Source organism: Takifugu rubripes, chromosome 16, assembly GCF_901000725.2.
Source record: "Takifugu rubripes chromosome 16, fTakRub1.2, whole genome shotgun sequence".
NCBI lineage: Eukaryota > Metazoa > Chordata > Actinopteri > Tetraodontiformes > Tetraodontidae > Takifugu > Takifugu rubripes.
Genome location: NC_042300.1, coordinates 9,452,543 through 9,471,757, shown reverse-complemented (window position 1 = coordinate 9,471,757; position 19,215 = coordinate 9,452,543). Strand labels below are relative to the sequence as shown.

At 44.4% G+C, this 19,215-nt stretch overlaps 1 protein-coding gene across 8 annotated transcripts in view; it reads left to right on the top strand.

The window, feature by feature from the left end:
* Positions 1–19,215, top strand: part of utrn (utrophin) — a 105,472-nt gene that overhangs the window by 29,726 nt on the left and 56,531 nt on the right. For all 8 annotated transcript variants that reach the window (XM_029849623.1, XM_029849628.1, XM_029849625.1 and 5 more), the window contains 21 exons: positions 226–405; positions 498–626; positions 823–993; positions 1,131–1,175; positions 1,261–1,407; positions 2,207–2,344; positions 2,473–2,565; positions 2,671–2,853; positions 3,173–3,345; positions 4,185–4,335; positions 5,106–5,281; positions 5,503–5,638; positions 6,047–6,196; positions 6,280–6,432; positions 6,510–6,611; positions 6,778–6,898; positions 7,461–7,678; positions 7,799–7,916; positions 8,036–8,241; positions 8,949–9,103; positions 9,225–9,414. In XM_029849623.1, the coding sequence (XP_029705483.1) occupies positions 226–405; positions 498–626; positions 823–993; positions 1,131–1,175; positions 1,261–1,407; positions 2,207–2,344; positions 2,473–2,565; positions 2,671–2,853; positions 3,173–3,345; positions 4,185–4,335; positions 5,106–5,281; positions 5,503–5,638; positions 6,047–6,196; positions 6,280–6,432; positions 6,510–6,611; positions 6,778–6,898; positions 7,461–7,678; positions 7,799–7,916; positions 8,036–8,241; positions 8,949–9,103; positions 9,225–9,414 (3,135 nt within the window). The remainder of the gene's footprint in view (positions 1–225; positions 406–497; positions 627–822; positions 994–1,130; positions 1,176–1,260; positions 1,408–2,206; positions 2,345–2,472; positions 2,566–2,670; positions 2,854–3,172; positions 3,346–4,184; positions 4,336–5,105; positions 5,282–5,502; positions 5,639–6,046; positions 6,197–6,279; positions 6,433–6,509; positions 6,612–6,777; positions 6,899–7,460; positions 7,679–7,798; positions 7,917–8,035; positions 8,242–8,948; positions 9,104–9,224; positions 9,415–19,215) is intronic.

The following is a 19,215-nucleotide window of genomic DNA, read 5'->3' as shown; positions in this document are numbered from 1 at the left end:
ACAGTCTGACTGAAGATCCAATTGAATGTACTCGGATCCCATCTCTGTTTGGAGACTTTAATAGAGAATGACATTTTGGTTAAGGTCAGCTGTATTCAGCCTTAATTAAATGCGCATTAATAAGTTATAGTGCTGATCTGTACAGCCGTAACCATTGAGGACACCTCATGACTCTGTTTAATATATTTTATGATACATTGTGTGTATCTGTCCATGTTCCTTTAGGGCCTCCTAAAGGAGACAGAGCGACGCAAGGTAGAGCTTTCCAACCTGATGGAGACCAGTGCGGGTCTGCAAACTCTAGTGGAGGGGAGCGGGGCTCAGTTGGAAGATAAGCTGTGTGTCCTTAATGAAGCATGGGGACAGGTCCGCACCTTGACTGAGGATTGGCTTAGTGCTGTGTTGGTGAGTGTAGTTCATTCAAACGTACAGTTGTTCATGTTCTGCTTGTACCTTCTTATGAGGACGCTCAGCGAATTTCTTGCTGTTGTGTACAGAGCCACCAGAACGAAGTAGAGATATTTGACGAGAACTTGGCCCACATCAGCACCTGGCTCTATCAGACCCAGATCCACCTAGATGAAGCGGAGCGCCTTCCTCCGGCAGAGAGGGAAAAAGTAGTAAAGGTAAGAATTGAAGGCTTCTTCTACAATGTGAAGTGAAACAAATGTGGCCTGTTGTCATCCAGAAGAGACAAGTTTGACTGGAAAGTTTGAAATAAATAGTGTATAAATAGTGTATGGCTCTCCTCTGACAGAGAACATCTGATGACAGACAAACTAAAACAAAAGACAAAATAGAAACTCTTTTGTGTGTTTCCAGCGCATGCTAGAGGAGTTGAGGGACATCAGTCTTCGTGTGGACAATGTCAAGGACCAGGCCATCATCCTGATGACCAGCAGGGGGCCTGCTTGCCGGGACGTGGTGGAGCCCAAACTCTCTGAGCTCAACTGCAACTTTGACAAAGTCTCCCAACATATCAGGACCGCACAGGTGCAGAGATGTCGACTTGTCCCAACTCTAAAATTGCTTCAACCTCATTTACAAATGCATTTATCTGTTCCAAAAACAACAACTCCTTGGAGATGAAGAATGCCTGTAATTAGTGTTTCTTGTCTTTTTCCCTGCAGATGATGACTAGTCTGGTGTCAGGTGGCCTTAGTTTGAACCAGCAGGTACTTTGAGGCAAACATAACCAACAAAATTTCACAACATATCTTAAAGAATAAAGCATCTTGAACATGTTTCCTGATTCATCAGCTCATTCAAAACCAGGAGGTCCAAGCGGAGAGCCGTCCTGATGAGACTCTGGTCCTCACGGAGGTGAAGAACCTTCAGGCAGAGCTGCAGGACACACTGACGGCCCTGCAGCAACAAGAACCCTCAGACCTCCTGGATGAGGAGAAGGTAAACATAATGCTAACTAAATTCACTTGAATAAAAAGTTGCCCAAACTTTCCGATTATGGTGATGCTGATATCATCAGGTACAACGAGGAGATGAATGAATGACGTTTTTTGCATCTCTTTCTATCTTGTCAGCTGAACTCAACATGCAACAAACAAAATCCTTGTATTTGTCTTTTTTTTTAGAAGGTTTTAGAACACGTACAGCTTCTCTTTACAAAAAAAAGAGTCATTCATTATGAGAACTGTGGTGTACTTGGGCCTCAGTGATGAGGAATGCTGATTAAGGGGGAGGAGAGGAACAAAGGTTCCCTCAACTCACATGCAGTGTTCACAAGTGGGGTTTTTTTGTTTTGTTTTTTAAATTATGCTTTCTTTCTGAAATGGGCTGTATAAAATATAAATGGAAATAAGAACAATAAACCTGAGGCAGAGACGTACGCACGGCACCGTGAGAAGGTGATAAGAATGATGGGTAGACTGATAAAGATTGAAAGGCACAGACACTGTTGTTTATACAAACTGAGTGCGTTATTAATTCTGTTGTTGGGTCTTATCCAGGCTGACTGGCTCTTGCAGTTTTTCAAAGTGAAAACAGCACACTTTAAAAAATTCTTATCATTGTGCTGTGCAAAAAAATTTAACACCTGATAATGGTAACATTGATTTAGCACTTCAAGGCCTAACATCTGAGGAATTAATTAGATTTTAGGATGCTAAACTCTGGAGGGCAAAAAAAAAAGCTTTCCAAGGTCAGTGTGCCAACTAGGACATGCGTGCATTCTTTTCCTCTGCAACAGATGGATGAGGAGAAAGCTGGAGTGGAAGATCTCTTGAGGAGGGGAGAAGAACTGATGCAACAAACCTCAGATGAAAGCCAAAGGGAGGAGTTCAGGCTGCTGCTGGTACGGCTGCAGAGCCAATATTCTGCTCACAGGGTGAGATGCTTTAAAGACAGTTTGTTCTTTAGAGGGTCTTGTTTAGGAATGCTCTTTTTATTTTATTTTTTCCTGTTTTGATCTCAAAAAGGCCAACCTGCTTTGTGTTTCTGCTTGTTTGGCTTTAGGAGTTGAGGATGCTCCGAATCAGGCAACTTGATGTGCCCATGGAATCAACTTCCCAGACACTAACAGATCCAACAGGAGAATTCCTGGTAGAGGTGAGGAATGCAGATTCACTAGCTTTTGCTCCATAAGCAGCATGTGGTGTTTGTCTGCAGTGTTGTTGTTGTTTTTTTTACATTATTTCATGCTTTGTGATACAGGAGATGCCTTCAGTAGAGCGCAGAGGCAGTTCACCAGCAATAATTAGGAGGAGTCCCTCCGACTACCTGGTAGACATCAACAAAGTGCTTCTCACCATGGCCGACAATGAGTTGCTTCTGAACTCCTCTGAGCTCAGTGGGGGCCTCTATGAAGACTTCTCTAGCCAGGAGGACACACTGAAGGTTGTTTTGATCACTATACACATGGTTAGAGGCAGCGATTAGGTGTTCTCAATTTATTTAGTATAAATCGGCTCACAGATTTAAATCCTTGAAAGGAAAAGTTCTGCACACTTGATTGCTGCAGATCCAGAGGAACTTATGTGGGGCAGAGCACTGGATTTGCACCCTGGGGAGGGGAGTTATTTTCTACCCCAGTATATTGTTCTTCCATAGTGGATGGTTTGGTTGAATACTGAGCAGCTTAGAAAGGACTAAGCTAGTTAATTTAATTCTATTCAGCCTAACCACTTAGCTTTATCTTGCATTTGTCTTGTTGCAGAATATCAAAGATAATCTGGAAAGTCTGGGTGAGCAGGTCGCAGGACTCCATGAGCAGCAGCCTGATGCCATCAGGGATTCTTCACCTGCTGAGGTTGCACAGATCGCAGATGCTCTCACCCAGCTTAATGCAGAGTGGGACCGTCTTAACCGCATGTACAACCACCGCAAAGGGTATGCAGGAAATGACTATAGACACCGTCTGTAGACGCTGCGCCAACAGAGAAACACATTAATATAGTCAAGTACACACGCTGACCTTGGTTTATGTCGCGACAGGTCCTTCGGCATCAACAGTGCGTCTGTATGTTAACAGAGTCACACACACGTGACCTTGACTACAATATTCCTTGGGCATAAACAGCCCATGTTTGCTGAGCACAGTATGTGCACTTGCTGGAATGAATTAGCTAGCTAATGTTGCAGATAGCACATAAACTCAGAAGCACTCCGTCGGCAATAATGGCCACCTCCAGCCATAATTTAAAATCAACAAAATGGGGTATATATAGTAAAACTGTTCATCCAAAACTAATTTCTGCACCAATTCAATCTGATTAAATTTGTTTTGCTCCGGATAATGCTGATACGGCCCTCATGCAGACCATCAGTGTGATAAAGATCTTTTTTTCATTACACACTAAAAATAATCAGCGATTCCGTCTGATTTATTCTGTTGTGTCTATGAGCTCCACGTTGTTTGCAGACATTATTGATGGCTATAGCATTCTCTCCTCTTTAATAGAGGTCAGACAAACCATTTTTCCTTATCGCAAGCCATGGAATTTCTTAATTGATCATCCATTGTAGCACAGGAGAACAGGATTCTTTCAGATTTTTTTTTTTCTGCATTGTTGTAACAACCTTTGTATAAGAAATTAAGAGAACATTTGTAGTCATCAAAGGTTAAGAGTGCCTCTCATGATGAGATATGTTTATTTATAATGTAACAGTGGAACAAGTCCAGTTTAATTCATACTGGCCAGTGACGGAAGCTGATTTGTGTCCTGCAGGAGCTTTGATCGTGCTGTAGAGGAGTGGAGGCAGTTCCACTGCGACATGAATGACCTTAGCCAGTGGCTGACCGATACGGAGAGACTAATGTCTGAGAGCATTGGGCCTGACGGACAGCTGGACCTGGACTCTGCTAAACAACACCAAGAGGTCAGTGGCAGGTGCCAGAGCTCGTGCTGTCACCTTCACCTGTCTGACAGCCGCTGTGAATCGACTGTTGGCAACGCCATCGACACTGATTATTTAAATCGAGACTTGTGTGTAAGTCTTTGTATTTATGAGCTCAAGACAAGAATAATGCCGACTTACTATACAAGGGTAACATGATTAAAATATGTAAGGCTAGATTGTTAGGATTCCGAACGGAAAAACACCCTTTTTTGTCCTAGAAAGTAACACACTGCATTTATTCTGCAGAGTGAAGAATTGAGAGGAATGAGCTGTAGAGGGAGATGTTTCATCTGATTAGCAAAGCAGTCCATTTCTTATGGGAATTAAACTCTCCCAACCGGCTGCATGACCACTGATGGCACAATCACCAGCACCTTTTATCAGCATGATTTGCAGCATACAAGCTGCACTTAATTTGCAAAGTGATTTTTTTCTTTTAGTTTTGCATGTTTTCACAGAGCCAGAGATGAGAAATCGAACAGATAGGAGTTAAACTATCAATTAGCTGACCTACCCGTCAGCACAGTTACACACTCTGCAATCACTCACCCAACTCCACAGATCTGTTTCGGCTTGCCAGAGCTCTTTCAGAGGAACTGGCAGCTCAGATCTTGAATAAAGACGCCTGCTTGAAGAGATAGATTTGAGCAGATTTGAATAATTTATACCGATTTTCATTTGTGCCAAATTCACCCAAGTATGGAAATCGTTTATTTCCATTTCAATGTGCCATCTTTGTTCGGTTGCAGGAGCTGGAGGAGGGCCTTGCCAGCCACCAGCCCATAATGGCCATGCTGACCCGTACTGGGGAGCAGATAATAGGGCAGCTGTCTTCACCTGATGGATCCCTGCTTGAAGAGAAGTTAGACGTCCTTGCTCAGCGTTGGAGAGGCGTCAGCCGTGAGGCCCTTGAAAGGCAACGCATGTAATGTATTCTCAAAAACATTCTGATAGGGACTGAATGTCGATATTGACACCTACAGCTATTCACACACATTGCTATTTTATCATTCTGTAACAGGTTTATATTATCAATATGGGCGGTCAGTCCGTAACAGTAATTTAAATGCAAATTCAGGATTAAGAGGGCAACCTGTGGGAAAAGATCCTAATCTTAACACATCATGTATGTCCGTGTTCGTATAGGCTGGCTGGAGGAGACACAGCTTTGTCAGACCTTGTGAGGAGAAGCAAGGAACTCTCCACATGGCTGGAGAAGGCAGAAAATGCCGCTCGCTCCTTACCTGTCGCTGCTGCTGACAAGAATCTGAAAGAGCTCAAGGTACGAAGAGGTTCAAAACAAAGCAAACATGGGAGCACAGAGTTCCACTTCTGATCCAGAGCTCAGTAGATTCAGTTAGTTATACGATCAGCTCCAACTGTGCTGCCTTTGCCTTTATTCTTTGTTTACCTGACTGACAGCGAAAGTTGTTCTGGGTAGCTCAGTTACAGGAAAACTTAAAAAAAAAAAAAAAAAAAAAAGCAGCCAGGCATGGGAAATACGCAACCCTCGCAGTTTCAGCTTTGATCAGTATTTTTTATATTTTTTTGGATTTCTCAACATCTTTTATATAATAGCATCACCGATAACTTTATTTTGAGAGAAAATGTGACTGGGCACAAAGTTGCTGAGGCTTGTCGAGGTGTGAAGCATCAGTTAAGTATTGGCCGGTTGTTATTGTCTTTTTAGGCAGTTGCAGAGGAAATGGATGCACAGAATGAACGACTTGGATGGTTAAACAAGCACGCTCCTCAGATCCTCACCGGTCCTACCGTGAGCCCTCACAGTAAAGACCAAATTGTTGGAAAACTGAGAGCCACTAACCTTAAATGGAGCAAGGTACCAACGCACTCTTCCTATTTAGCGTCTCCCTCGTCCTCTGCCTTCCTCTTGACAGTAACACTTGTTCTTTACTCTACAAGGTGACCCATGAGTTGTTGGACAAAATCAGAGAGGTGGAGGCCAACCTGCAGAGTCACACCCAGTTTGAGGACAAAATGAACAGACTCACTGACTGGGTCATTGTCACACATCAGACAATCATCACCAGAGGTCTGAGCTCCGGACAAGCGCAGGTAAGGTGACACTTGTTGGGAAAGTAGCCAGACTTTATCAAACACAAAGATGATAACCAGGCCACCACCATTCGTAGGCCCTGGAGGCCTCCATGAGAGACAGGAAGAAGGACCTGGAGGACCTGTTGGCTCATTCAATAGAGCTGCAGAGACGACAGCAGTTGTTGCCTCAAGAGAAGGTTTGGCTCTCCTGCTTATGTTTTAATAAACACAATGACCTGGCATATGTTGCACAGCACAAGTGCCACTAAACCTTATTTACTAGGTTTGTTTATTTTGTTAGGTTTATTTAATGAGAAAGCACTTAGTTAATGATTTGTAATTTCATCCATTCCATGTTTACAGAGTCAGGTAGAGCAGCTGGCGGCAGATTGGAAGGCTCTGGATGGTCGCCTGAGGGAATCGCTGCAGCCACCCATGTCTCCATGGACACAGCACACACAATCTGTCCAACATCAGCAACTTGGTGACTATGTTTAGAATCCTCCCAACGAATATGTGCATTTTCTTGAGCAGCTTTTATCATTTCCACCCTAAAGAGAAATAACTGATTCTGTTGACCTTGACTAAAACCAGGTAAAGGTCTGGAGGTTATTTGTGTTTGGGTGTTTACTGCAATGGGGATGACTGGCACCTCATTCTGCAGATGCCTTGTTCAGGCAATGGCAACCCACCACCTGAATGACAATTTCTGATCGGACTACTAGGCAAAAAGTGACCTGTTGAATCGTTAAAAGTAAAATAATAACACAAATATTAACTATAATAAGATTTGGAATTTCCCATCCTGGAGCATGACAAAGTGAATTCAATTGAAAATTGAATTGAATTGAAGATTTCTTCTGTAACACCACAAAACAAGCCCGGGTGCCTGATTTTTCATACTCTGCTGTGATGCCACCACCCTCGGAGATCTAATCCACACCTCCGCTGTCAGCTTCGCATCTCAAATGTGTTTTGCATTATTCCCTCTCGGTCTATCCATCAAAATTTCCAAAGGCCAATCCCTTCTTTTCCTCCCACTGTAGTGTCTGCGGTCCCCTCCGCCGTACAGACGGTCACTCTGGTAAGCGAGGAGCTCCGCCAACAAAGGCCGCATACGCCAGACACCGTGGCGCCCACTGACCTCAACAAGACGGCCACGGAACTGTCGGACTGGCTTGGTCTTATCACACAGATGCTTAAATCTAATATTGTCACTGTGGGGGACATAGAGGAGATCAGGACCACCATGGGACGTCTCCAGGTCAGCATCCTGGATGTTGTGAATGCATCTTTATTGCGATTGTAGTTTTGTTGCGTTATGTAACCTGCAGGCTAAGATCTTATCCCACTGTGTCTGTGCGCTTGTCCTCTGTGCTGGCAGGTGACAAAGAATGACCTGGAGCAGCGTCACCACCAGCTAGAGGATATTTTCACCCTGGCGCAGAACATCAAAAACAAAACCTCTAATCTCGACGTCCGCACGTCCATTACTGAGAAATGTGTGTGCATCTTTTGTAATATTTTCAGTCAAACATGGCAGGTTTAAATCAGATTTTTTTGTTTGTTGGAATTTGCATCCACACTCGCTGCCGTCTCATCGTTACCCATCTGTCCGTAGTGGAAAGGGTACGCAGCCAGTGGGACGGCACGCAGCATGGCGTTGAGGCACGGCTCCAGCAGCTGGACAACATGATTGGTCACAGCAGCCGTTGGGAGGAGCAGAGGAAGGAGGTGAAAGCGCTTATTGGGCACCATGAAGGACGTTTCCACAACCTCCTTCAGCAGTCCAGAGATCCCCTGACAAAACAACTTGCTGACAACAAGGTTAGAGAAATCATTCTCCACGTCCTCTGGGTTTTTAACCTGTCCTTCCTGAGACTCGGGCACGTTGTCGTCATGTAGGCCTGAGCTCTAAGCGAAGGAATTTGTCTTCTCACATTCTTAATCGAGTGAAATCCTACAAGAGGTCCTAACAGAGACGGCTGCTGCCAGAAAGTTGAACAGAGTTCCTTGGATACAGCCAGGAATGATGTGAATAAGTGCCGTCTCCGCCTGATCATGATTAAACCTTAATAACCACCTTGGGTTCAAATAATCCATCAGAGATGACGACAAGGCAAAAAAACAGAACAGCTTTCTTCAAAAAAGAAGCCAAACGCTAGAGGGCAAATGAGATTAAGAGAAGCCGACATAATGAATGCACAGTCTGTTTCTGGCCCATGTCGCCTTCATTATGTCTGTTTTATAATAGTCAATATGCTTGTTAGAATTTAAATTCTGTAATGACTTGGCTCAATGAAAGTGGATTTAATTAAGTAAGATGACTTTGTCAAATGGCGGAGGATTCAATAATCTATTTATTTGTTGTAGGTGATTCACATTTAAAAACATGAACAGAACATTATTTGATTATATACTGGTAAATATGAAATATACCAAATTACATAGCACACTAAAAAGTAGCATAGCAGACAAGTGCACAATTCGTTGTACATGTCATTTGGCTCTTTTGTTTCTTATCCTGTCTTCAGGCCCTCTTGCAAGACCTGGGTCGAGGCCAAGCAGCAGTGGCAGGGTTCAATGAGTTGTCTGCTCATCTTCTGCATGAGTATTCTGCCGATGACACCAGGAGGATCAAAGAGGTCACAGATAAGCACAACGCTGTCTGGAGCAGCATCAACAACAGGTGAACACAATCTACCCAGCACACCTGGTTGTCTCCGCCCTGCCAGTGTTTGTCTCTGCATGGTGAATCGTGAGTTTTCCATGTATAGTTGTATATAAATCTGTCTTGTATCCACGGACAGGGCGACTGACCGCCACGCCCACCTGGACAGTGAGCTAAAGGGGCTGCAGATGTCTCTCAGGGAGCTGGAGACTTTCCTTAAGTGGCTCCAGGAGGCCGAGACAACGGTTAACGTTCTGGCTGACGCCTCCCAGAGGGAAGACTTGTCGCAGGACACCGCCCATGTGAAGGAACTGAGGCGACAGCTGGAGGTAGGAGCCGTACAGAGAAGCACATTCGCATGCCCTTCGCTGATAGGCGTATGGCGGGCGCGTGGGGTTGCGTTCATGCATAGTCTGCAGGCCAGAATTCTGTGAATGTTCTGGCACTCAGAGGTTGTGCCATTGCTTGTCTGCGCTAAGTGTAGCTCATTGATCCTCTTGACCCGTCCTGCTTAGCAATTCATTGCGCGCTGTTTGTGCATCAGGGCGCGTTTGTGCCTCCACCAACCGCCTTGTCATTACCCAGATCCCACCTCAGAAATATATTGACGCACATCCGCTTATTTTTTATGTTGTGTTTTAATCTCAGAACCATTGAAGCTCACCCTTTCAACAAATAGAGCCGGCACTGTACTCTGTTTTTGTGTTTGCCTCCTTTTGAACTGGAGGCTTTCTGTGAAAGAAAATGTTGACTGCCTGTCCTCAACTCTGTTCGATTGAGCCGAGATGTTCCAATAGTCATTTTATTAGACACAGTGATCTGTAGCTCTTCTTTTTTGTCAACTATCTTTATCCACCATGGGGAAATTTCTCTAATTCATTATTGTTTCAAAGATCTTTTGTGTTGTACTTATCTGTAAGCGGACCTTTGCCAACACTTAGAAATACCTGTGCAAAATGTCTTTTGATGACAACTTTGGCTCATTCAACTTTTATGAATGGCATTTGTGTCTACGTTGAAACAGTTGGAGAGAAAACATGTGGTTATCCGGAGTTATTTTCTTGACTTCTATTATTCTATTACTATTAAATACCTCCTCCTAGCCTGCCGCTGTTCGGTGTCACATAGTAACTCGGATCGGGTTCTTATCTTGACTGTGGCTTTCATGTTAAGGCCAGCGCTGCTGTGATTGTGCCAGACAAACGCGAGCAAGCTTTGTTCTTCTGGTTTTTTGCAGAGGTCTGTGTGGAATTTTTGATTTCACCTGTATGTGTGTCAGTTAGATGTAAAGGAACAGCCTTTTACCTGTACTGTAACTAAAATGATCCCACCTTTGTCTGTTGGTGAAAGAGCAGATGGCCCAATTCACTCGATTGTCCTGCGTGAATAGTCCCAGTGTCTCTACTTATCAATACAAACCAGGGTAGAGTGAGCACCGCACTTCACCATGAACCCACAACACGTGTTGATTGCGTTCAAATTTGTGCGTGAGTCACAGTTGTGTAGGAGCAGACTGACGAGTGTGCCGCTTCAGGGCAATATGAAGGTTTTCATTCTCATTTCAAATAAGGCCTTTCAGGGGTGATTGGTAGGAAGGTTGTGTTTTTCAGCAGTGCTTCAAATAAAAGTCAAGAGAGTCATACACGTAATGATAGGTAGGAACCCTCCACCTGTGTGTTCTGCTGTGTGGTCCACATCTCTGCTGAGCCACCAATTCATCACACTCGTGAGTGTGCACCTTGCTTTTATGACTGGCTGCATATCAAACACGGTTTAAGTATCGGCTCAAGGTTTTCTTTATTAAATCTTCTGGGTTTTTATTTTTTTTTGGTGCTCTACTTATCTCTTTTATTTCTGCCATTGAATTTCCAATAAGGTCTCAGTCACCAAGCATCAGGATGGGTGGATGGATGGATGGAGGGATGGGTAGTTTCAGCCTATTAAGATACCTCTTTTAATATTTCGATTGAAATGATTTTTTTTCATCCTCACTGGGGTCGTTTTGTGTGACTGCGCATAATAAAGATGTCAAGAGATTTCAAACAAAAACCTATATTACCTCTATCATTGTTTTGCAAATCCATCGTTTCTATGGCAACTTTTTTCGCAACGATCAGACGAGAGAACATCAGTCAAACTGAGCGACAGGTCAGTTGTGCATTACAGTGGCGTAACCAGCAATTAACTGCAATCAAGACTGCAGACTTCATTTGAAATCAAGATGCTTGATACTTGTTTTCCAGCAGAGGTGTTTTATCTTTCCCACCGTTTCTTTGATGAAATAGTTGTGTTCACAAAGCACTTTTATCAGTTGTTGTACTCTGTATTTATCCAGACACTTTTTGTCATTTAGTCAGCTGTCAGCGGCTAATAATACCAAATAGGAAATGAGTAATAACTCCCTTGCCGTTGCTCGATTCTATATCTCGTTTGGACCATTCATGTTCACCCCTGTAGTCACTCCCATTCTCTCTCTCGCTGTCTCGTTCTCTCTGTGTTTCTTTCCCATTAATCTATCAGCCCTCAAGATAGTCATGGGTTTATTATTCCTATTTTGCTGCTCCTTATCCTTCTTTCCTTCTCCACTCCCTCTCTCTGTCTCTCTTTCTCTCTTCCTGGTCCTGAAGGAGTACGGTATCTATCCCTCCCACCTTCTCTCTCTCTCTCTCTCTCTCTCTCTCTTTTTCCTTCCTGCTGAATAGCAGCAGTAAAAAGTGAACAGTGTTTGGCGATCTTCTCTTGTCATCCAGCGCAACTCGTGCGTTGCTCTCTCCTCTCTTCTAATCTCCTCTCCCCATTCACCGGCACTCTTCTTTCTTCCCCTCTCTGGACCTGTGTCCTTTATTTCCCGCCCTCCCGTGTCTTTTTTCATTTCTCTTTCGTTAACGTCCTTTGACTCCGCAGGGTTTCCGTCACAAGTGATTTACTCTGTACTCTTCTGGGTCTCCAGTCGGTGCACGGTTGCACGTGTGAATGTCCGCGTGGAGGAGAAAGTGAGTGTCTCGTCTCATCCCCTGTATCAGTTGTGTGTGTTTGTGTGTGTCCCTGCATGCTGAGGGCTGTGTGGCACTTACTGAGGCTGCATTCAGTGTAGCGTGTTTATATATGTGACGAAACATGGGGGCATGCTGAGCTGAGTACGCCTGTGAGTGGAGCGTCTCTCTCTCTCCTTTTCTCTCTCTTTCTGTGTGTTTCCCCCCCCCCCCCCCCTCTCTCTCTCTGTGCATGTGTGTATGTGCGTATCACGTCAGCTGTGCTGGGGTGTTAGGAAGCGGGAGAGAGAGGGAGTACAATATGAGTGGGGTAGGGCAGTGCTAGCATGCGGACGAAGAGCAGGCTGCTACAGACTTGTAGCAGTCTTAAGATGATGGCCATGGTCCGAACCTCCCTCCAGAAAGTGGTGGTCTTCCTACACAGGCTCCAGAGGATGGCCATCTCCTCGCCACGCTACCAGAAACTCTGCAAGGTATGTGTCTGGAAGAGAGCGGGCTGGAAGAGAGAGTTTCTCTTGTTTAATTTTGGTTTAACAAACTGGAAGGAAAATGTGTGTTAAAACTCCAAACATGACCTTTTGGTCTTATTTTTAAAAGATATTTTGATTGTTTAAAGTCAGAGTTGTTTGATTAACATTTATAAATCTATACCTTGTAAGCGCTGATTGTGTTGTTGTTGTTGTTGCTTTGTTGCGTAGCTCCTCTGTAGTGATGCAGGTGTAAATATACCGACAGCCAGAGAAGAATATTCACTTTCTGTTGTTATTTGTAATGAATACAATTGAAATGTGTTTCATCCAGAGTCTGCTTAAAGCTTTTACGTCTTAAAACTCATTTCACATCATAACTGTTATCACAAACTAATTTGACACAAGTGTGCACCGTACACCTGCGCTGAAGGGTGTCATTAGGTAGCGCCGTTGATAACGACTGGCGGCTGATTTTAACCATAGTCTCTTAAATTGAACTGAATTGACCCGCTCTCGGTCGGGGGGCAAAGGGATCCAGCTGCTGGGATCTGACAGTCGCAATGACTGGTGCACCCAAAGGGCTCCCGATTGCTCGCCAGCTTCAATCATGCCTCGGTGGTTCAACTTAATCCATCCTTAATCCATAAATCCATCACCCCCGTGCTCCGCCCTTTTTTCTGCTCTGTGGCTTTTGTCGTTTGTCAGGGTTTTTGCTGCGAACAACTGTAATCGCAGATCTGTTTTCAGCAATTTGCACTGTTCGTTGCCATTGTGAAAAGTAGAATCCAACAACCACGAATGCAAGCTGATAAATAATCGCCCCATTCCGTTGGGTTGAAGCCAGATTCTTCCTTCAACTCTGCGCTTGCAGGACCTTTGCAAAGCAACATTTCTGTTTTCCTGTTTCTGTAGTTAATCAGAGCTCAAACTCTCATTTGGCTCAGTCGGACATCTTTAAGAACCAGAGCCTCCTGGATTACGCCCCAACCAGTAGGAGGCATCAGTCATTCAACACTGAACTGCCCTCTCCCGGGTTTCATCCGTCACTGTGGCTCCGTTTGCTCAGCCCTGGGGGAGTCGGTGATGTCGAGCTTGTCCTGCCTCCCTGGGGTGGGCTTACTGTCTGCTAGGCTGGAACAGTGACAGTGAACACTGTCTCAATGATGAATTTGCCCGGGGCTCAACCTCTGGGGTCTAGCTATCTGGCCATTCTCGCCTCCTGGACGGTTCTGGTTCATAACCAACCAAAAGGGCTGGTATCCAAATCGGGATGGTTCTCATAATCCTTTATTGACCATTTGTGTTGACACATTTGCATAATTTAGCACAAATTATCTTTGTCTTTCATTTTACCATTACAATTACTGTAATATAATCCAATATTGGTGTATATTGGGTTTAAAGATGGAATTCCAATGAAACCAAAATAATAACCCAACTGTCCGAATCAATCGCTGTCTTGTATGTGCTTCTATTATTCTCTTCCTTCTGTCTGACTGGATTCAGGACGGAGGGGAGTGACTGTGGCGCTTCCTCTCAAATATAAATGATGGCTTTATAAACCACCTGAATCATAACTTTCATTCCCCCCCCCCCCCCGCCAATCCCACTTCAATTTCCAGCGCGTATGCTCTTGTAAAGGCTCTCATGCTGAGGTATAATATGGCCCTTTGTGATCTTGAGACACATTGGAGAAGCAGTCGAATCCACTTAAGATTGTAGGAGAGATTAAAATGCAATATTTTCCTGGGTAATTGTTTTCCTCCCCAACTCTCTCAATTAAAAGCAATAATGTTTAAAGGGGCGGTGTTTATCCCGGCCGCAGTCCAAGGTTACTCCTGCTAGAATTCAGCTAGACGTAAGAAACAATTGAGTTATTTTTGCTTCTTTGCCTATTGCTCAAGCTATTTCCAAGCAATAAGTATTTTTGCGCCACGCGCCTGGTTCTGTCTCCTCGCTATCACGCTGCTCCGCTTCTCTGTGCGTAATATGTGTCTGGGAATTGGCTGAAGGACCCAACTCTCTCCTGAGGAGTGTCCTCCTACTCTCATTACTGCAGCATTGACTTCTGCTCTGTGTGTGGGTGTGTGTGTGTGTCTATCCAAAACCTACTTTAGAAACAACCCCCAAAGGGATGTGGATTCGTGCCGCGGCTTTCCTGTTGTTTGTCTCAAAACTGCCCAGGACACTGGGGTTTGGGCACCGTGCTCCATTTGCATTTGCTCACGGCTCATAACTACCCCAGGGCAGGTGAGTCAGGCACGGGCAGAGAGCCCAGCCGCCTGACCTCCCTGTCCTTTAGCTCCACTGGGGTCTTCTCACTTATTAGCAAGTGTTAACACTAGCAGATCAAGTCTCGGGTGCACCCAGAACTCCCCCAGTTCCTTTTCTGGCTGCTCTCCATTCATTTTCTTTGTTGTGTATTGTATATAGATGCGTGGCAGCGAGGCATGTTAATTCTCATGCTCACCCATATTTACGTGCACACCCAATGCACACGTTGCCGCTGATGACTCACAGGAAGCAGAATGATGTGGAACCCGCTTTATAAATAGAAATCATTTTAAACACCTTGCGATGAAAGTAAATGGAAATGGGTTCCCACTCCAAATCATCATTACTTATAAATCATTACCAGAAGACTTCCCATTAGCAGTGGTGGTGATTCCAGATGTCCCTTAAATCACTGATAGAGCTCGGAGTTGAGACGCTCCCCTGTTTGGACCCTCCGTTAATGCTGTAAGTGGTGGATCAATTAGAATTTGATGAGAAGAATGGAGTCATGTGACAAAGTCCACAGTGGCAGCAGATGCACACTCTCTGTCTGTCTGTCTGTCTGTCTGTCTCTCTGTCTCTCTGTCTCTCTGTCTGTCTGTCTGCCTGTCTGTCTGCCTGTCTGTCTGCCTGTCTGTCTGTCTGTCTGTCTGTCTGTCTGTCTGTCTGTCTGTCTGCCTGCCTGCCTGCCTGTCTGTCTGCCTGTCTGTCTGTCTGTCTGTCTACATCTCTAGATCTACGTCTATCTAGCTCTGTATCTCTCTGTCTATGTACGTGTGTGTGTGTGTGTATATGGAGGGTATACACACACACACGTACATAGACAGAGAGATAGTATTTAGTGAATCGGTAAAGTGCACGTGTGTGTGTCCAGCTTGTGTTTCTCTATAATGATGGATTTTCTGCATCCGTGTCCATTAGTGGCTCTCAGACTGGTCCCGGCAGGGAGTTAAACCTGATAATGTCCGTCTAATGCTTTCAAGCATCAGATTTTACAGTCCTGGAAAGTGCAGTCATGACTCAGCAACTTTGTATTTGATTGACAGGCTGAGCTGCACATTTCAGTCGTGCTCTCAATGAGCAGCCAGGATGGTGCGAGCGTTTAAGGGTTAAACTGAATTGATCCTGAAATCTGAATTCTACTGCCCACACTATTTAAATCAAACTGTAACATCAGCTACATCTTGTAGTTTTATTGAATAGTTTGTGCCTAATGGTAGCAAAAAGGTGATAGTTAAAGAAGTCTGCCCAACATTTTCGGGTTTCTTCTTTCAGGAAGCAGAACTTTCTGGCTCCTCTGGGATCATGACTCTCAGATCCTTCCACAACTTTACAATAAGGTCGTTATTCTCTACTAATGATCTTCCTCCCGTCCTGTTCTTTCATTCCATAATGTCGCCGAAATGAAAGTGTCAGAATCTCTTAGATTGTGGTCAAAATGACCAGAAAGGGGGAGGCCACACTGACCTGGAGGCAACACAAGGCAAAACCAGGGCTCTTTATTGTTCCCTGCAGAGTTGTTCTGACCTTAAAAGCTCCCCTCCACATCTCTCCTGCCACTCTCACGGAGGTGCAGTACGATCCAAAAGAGGACTTAAATGTGGAAGTGGGGAGCAATTATTTTTCCTTTACTGCTCTTCTATTCTGGGCCTGACAATCAATCTGTGGGGGCAGAGGACCTGAGTGCTGCGTCCTGACATTGTCCCACCCTGCCAATATCTGTGCTAGGCACACAAACACACTGCTGACTCACTGTCAATACTGTGTGAGCGTGCGTCAAAATATCAGATTGGATAAGAGATTATGGTGGATAATCCCCACAAAAGCAGCTAGTGGCCCTGGCTCAATCAGGGCTACACACAATCAATAACATTAGGGCATACTAACGATCACAGGAGGATTGACCTTTGGGTTACCGTGCAGATTGTTTTGTTTTGTGCGTGTTTTTTCCCCATTTTGTGTAATTCCGGCACTATTACAGGGTTCCGTTATATTTCTCCTCTTATTTTTCTTCTGTCAGATCTCTGTCAATTTTCCCAATATCACACCCCAGGAAGTTAGCATATGCTGCTACGGTTTCTCTTTCTATTTATGCCTTCATCTGCTCACCCCATGCCAATCTTAAATATTTAATACCTCTCCCTTTTTCCCACCCCATCCTGCTCAAATCATCTTTTCCTCAAGTCTTAGGCAGATGGCTTACATGCAACTTGAGCCTCCCTCGATGCCGTACGTATGAGACGCGTCGCTGAAACATTGATCAAATACTTCATCCGACGCAGCGGCATCTCTTGTCTGCGGCACCCCATCCTCCAACGGCACGTTTGCGTCGCTACGTCTACAGCCGATTCACACGTCACAGGGCGCAATTCACCTTAACAGGTCACGCAACTGTTGGGTTTGTAACGTTTCCCACAGCTTGATGACGCAACCATCCAGGGATCGTCATTAAATTTTAGCAAGGCAAAAAAAAAACCCCAAACATTATTCTTTCTCATTGTCAGTAAACAGGGTTAATCTTTGTATAAATAGTTTTTTAAATCACAAAAAAATCTGGATTGTGGCATAAATGGAAGCAGCACGTCGGCCAGACTCGTGCTGCCTGCTTCTTTTTCCGCCCCTTTTCCTGAGATCTTGTATCTGCGCTGCTTGAATGGAGACAAATGAAAAGTTGTTTGCACCAGAAAGAGCTTTAACGCATATCGCAGGTTTATGCTAGCAAAGGGGGCAACAATTTAGCCCTGCTCACCTGTTTTCATAGCTGCTTATTAGACTCTTTAAAATACCAGTGAGTACCGGTCCTAGAAAAAGAAAAATCGATGCAACTTGAATTATATCTCATGTAAGTGGAAAGTCAGTGATGTGTCCAATGTAAAGGGGCAGTCTTTTGCTTTGAAAGGCAGCCAAATTCTTCCAATGGGCAAAGATTCCAGCATTTATTCCAATATTTTGTAAAAGAATCTTGATTTCATGGGAGAAATGGAACGGGTGAAATTGGGCAGGGTGAAATATACATTCAAGACGGAGCGAATCGGCCGGTGTTGGAGGATATTCCAACGAACACATCACTGGGCAGCTTTTGTTAAAAGTAAAAAGTCTCTGGAAATCACAAGTCTTGGTTAGAAGATTAACCATGTGGCAGTTTAATCAACTGTGTGATAGAGATTAAAAAAGGATCAGTCTGCAGTGATCAGTCTGTCCCACATCAGCTCCGCTTAAGATGCACCTTTACACGTCGGACAGCCCACATTAAAGCAAGTTCAGACTTTAGAATTAGATTCACTACGGTTTCGTCAGCGTGGTTCAGCACATTTCATACTTATTACGTAAGTGTGTGCAAAGAGGGACATTTTGGCTCATTACCCTGGAGGAGATGAATCTGGATTCAGTGAAAATGGAGCAAATAGGTCGGCTCAGAGAGGAATAACATGTCATGCTGGAAAATCGCTGCAAACATGTAAAATATGAGCCTGGGATGGAGAAAAGTGAGAGGATGGGTTAATGGGGGGAAAACGGGGGACTGGGAGGACACACACACACACACACACACACACACACACACACACACACACACACACACACACACACACACAGACAACATGATCCATGTCCTCATTTACGTCCTCTATTCACCGATTGGGCATGGGGCGAAAATTCATTTACTGCTCCAGCACATGAACAGCTTCATTTGTTTCCCACTGTGGACAAAAGAGGAATACCACCAAAGCCTTTTACACATTTGTCCAGCGTACAGCCGGCTGGTTTTTTTGTTGTACGTCTTCCTCTTCTAGTCTCGGTCACCTCTTTTGGTGAATGCCAGTTCCTGTCTGCTAAATATCAGTGGGATTAGCGCCGGGGGCTTAATTAAAAAGCAATTACCTTTGGTCGCGGCGGGCGACGCTTTGCCCAAAAGTAGTTTGGCCGGTCTAGTGAATAGGTTGAAACAATCCATATGTGAAGTACAGACGTAGAATTCCTGCAGGCTGGAAGGAGGGCTGATTTTTTTTTAAAAAATCACTAATTAATGAAACGTTGAGAGGCGGTTAAAGGTCAAATATGCTGTGTGTCAGCGTCCTGCTGTAATGATTTTTTCTCTCCTGTTGCCTTCTTAGAAAACAGGTTATAACAGTTAGCGCCACAGCTAAACTTTATTTTTAAAGCTCAATTTGGATGTAATGACAGTAATTATATAATCTCTATGAGACTGGCTGCAACGTGCCCTTGAGAAACACTCCCAAGGTTTTATATCCTCGAGAGGCGTCTGCCAAGTGAGTGTGTGTCTCTGGTCCAAGGTTTATGCAACAAAATGGAACCCATTGTTCCGTAGTGAGACCAGTGGCCAAATGAGCGAGAGCGTCCCAATAAGGGATGTGGCGACTAAAATAACAGTCAG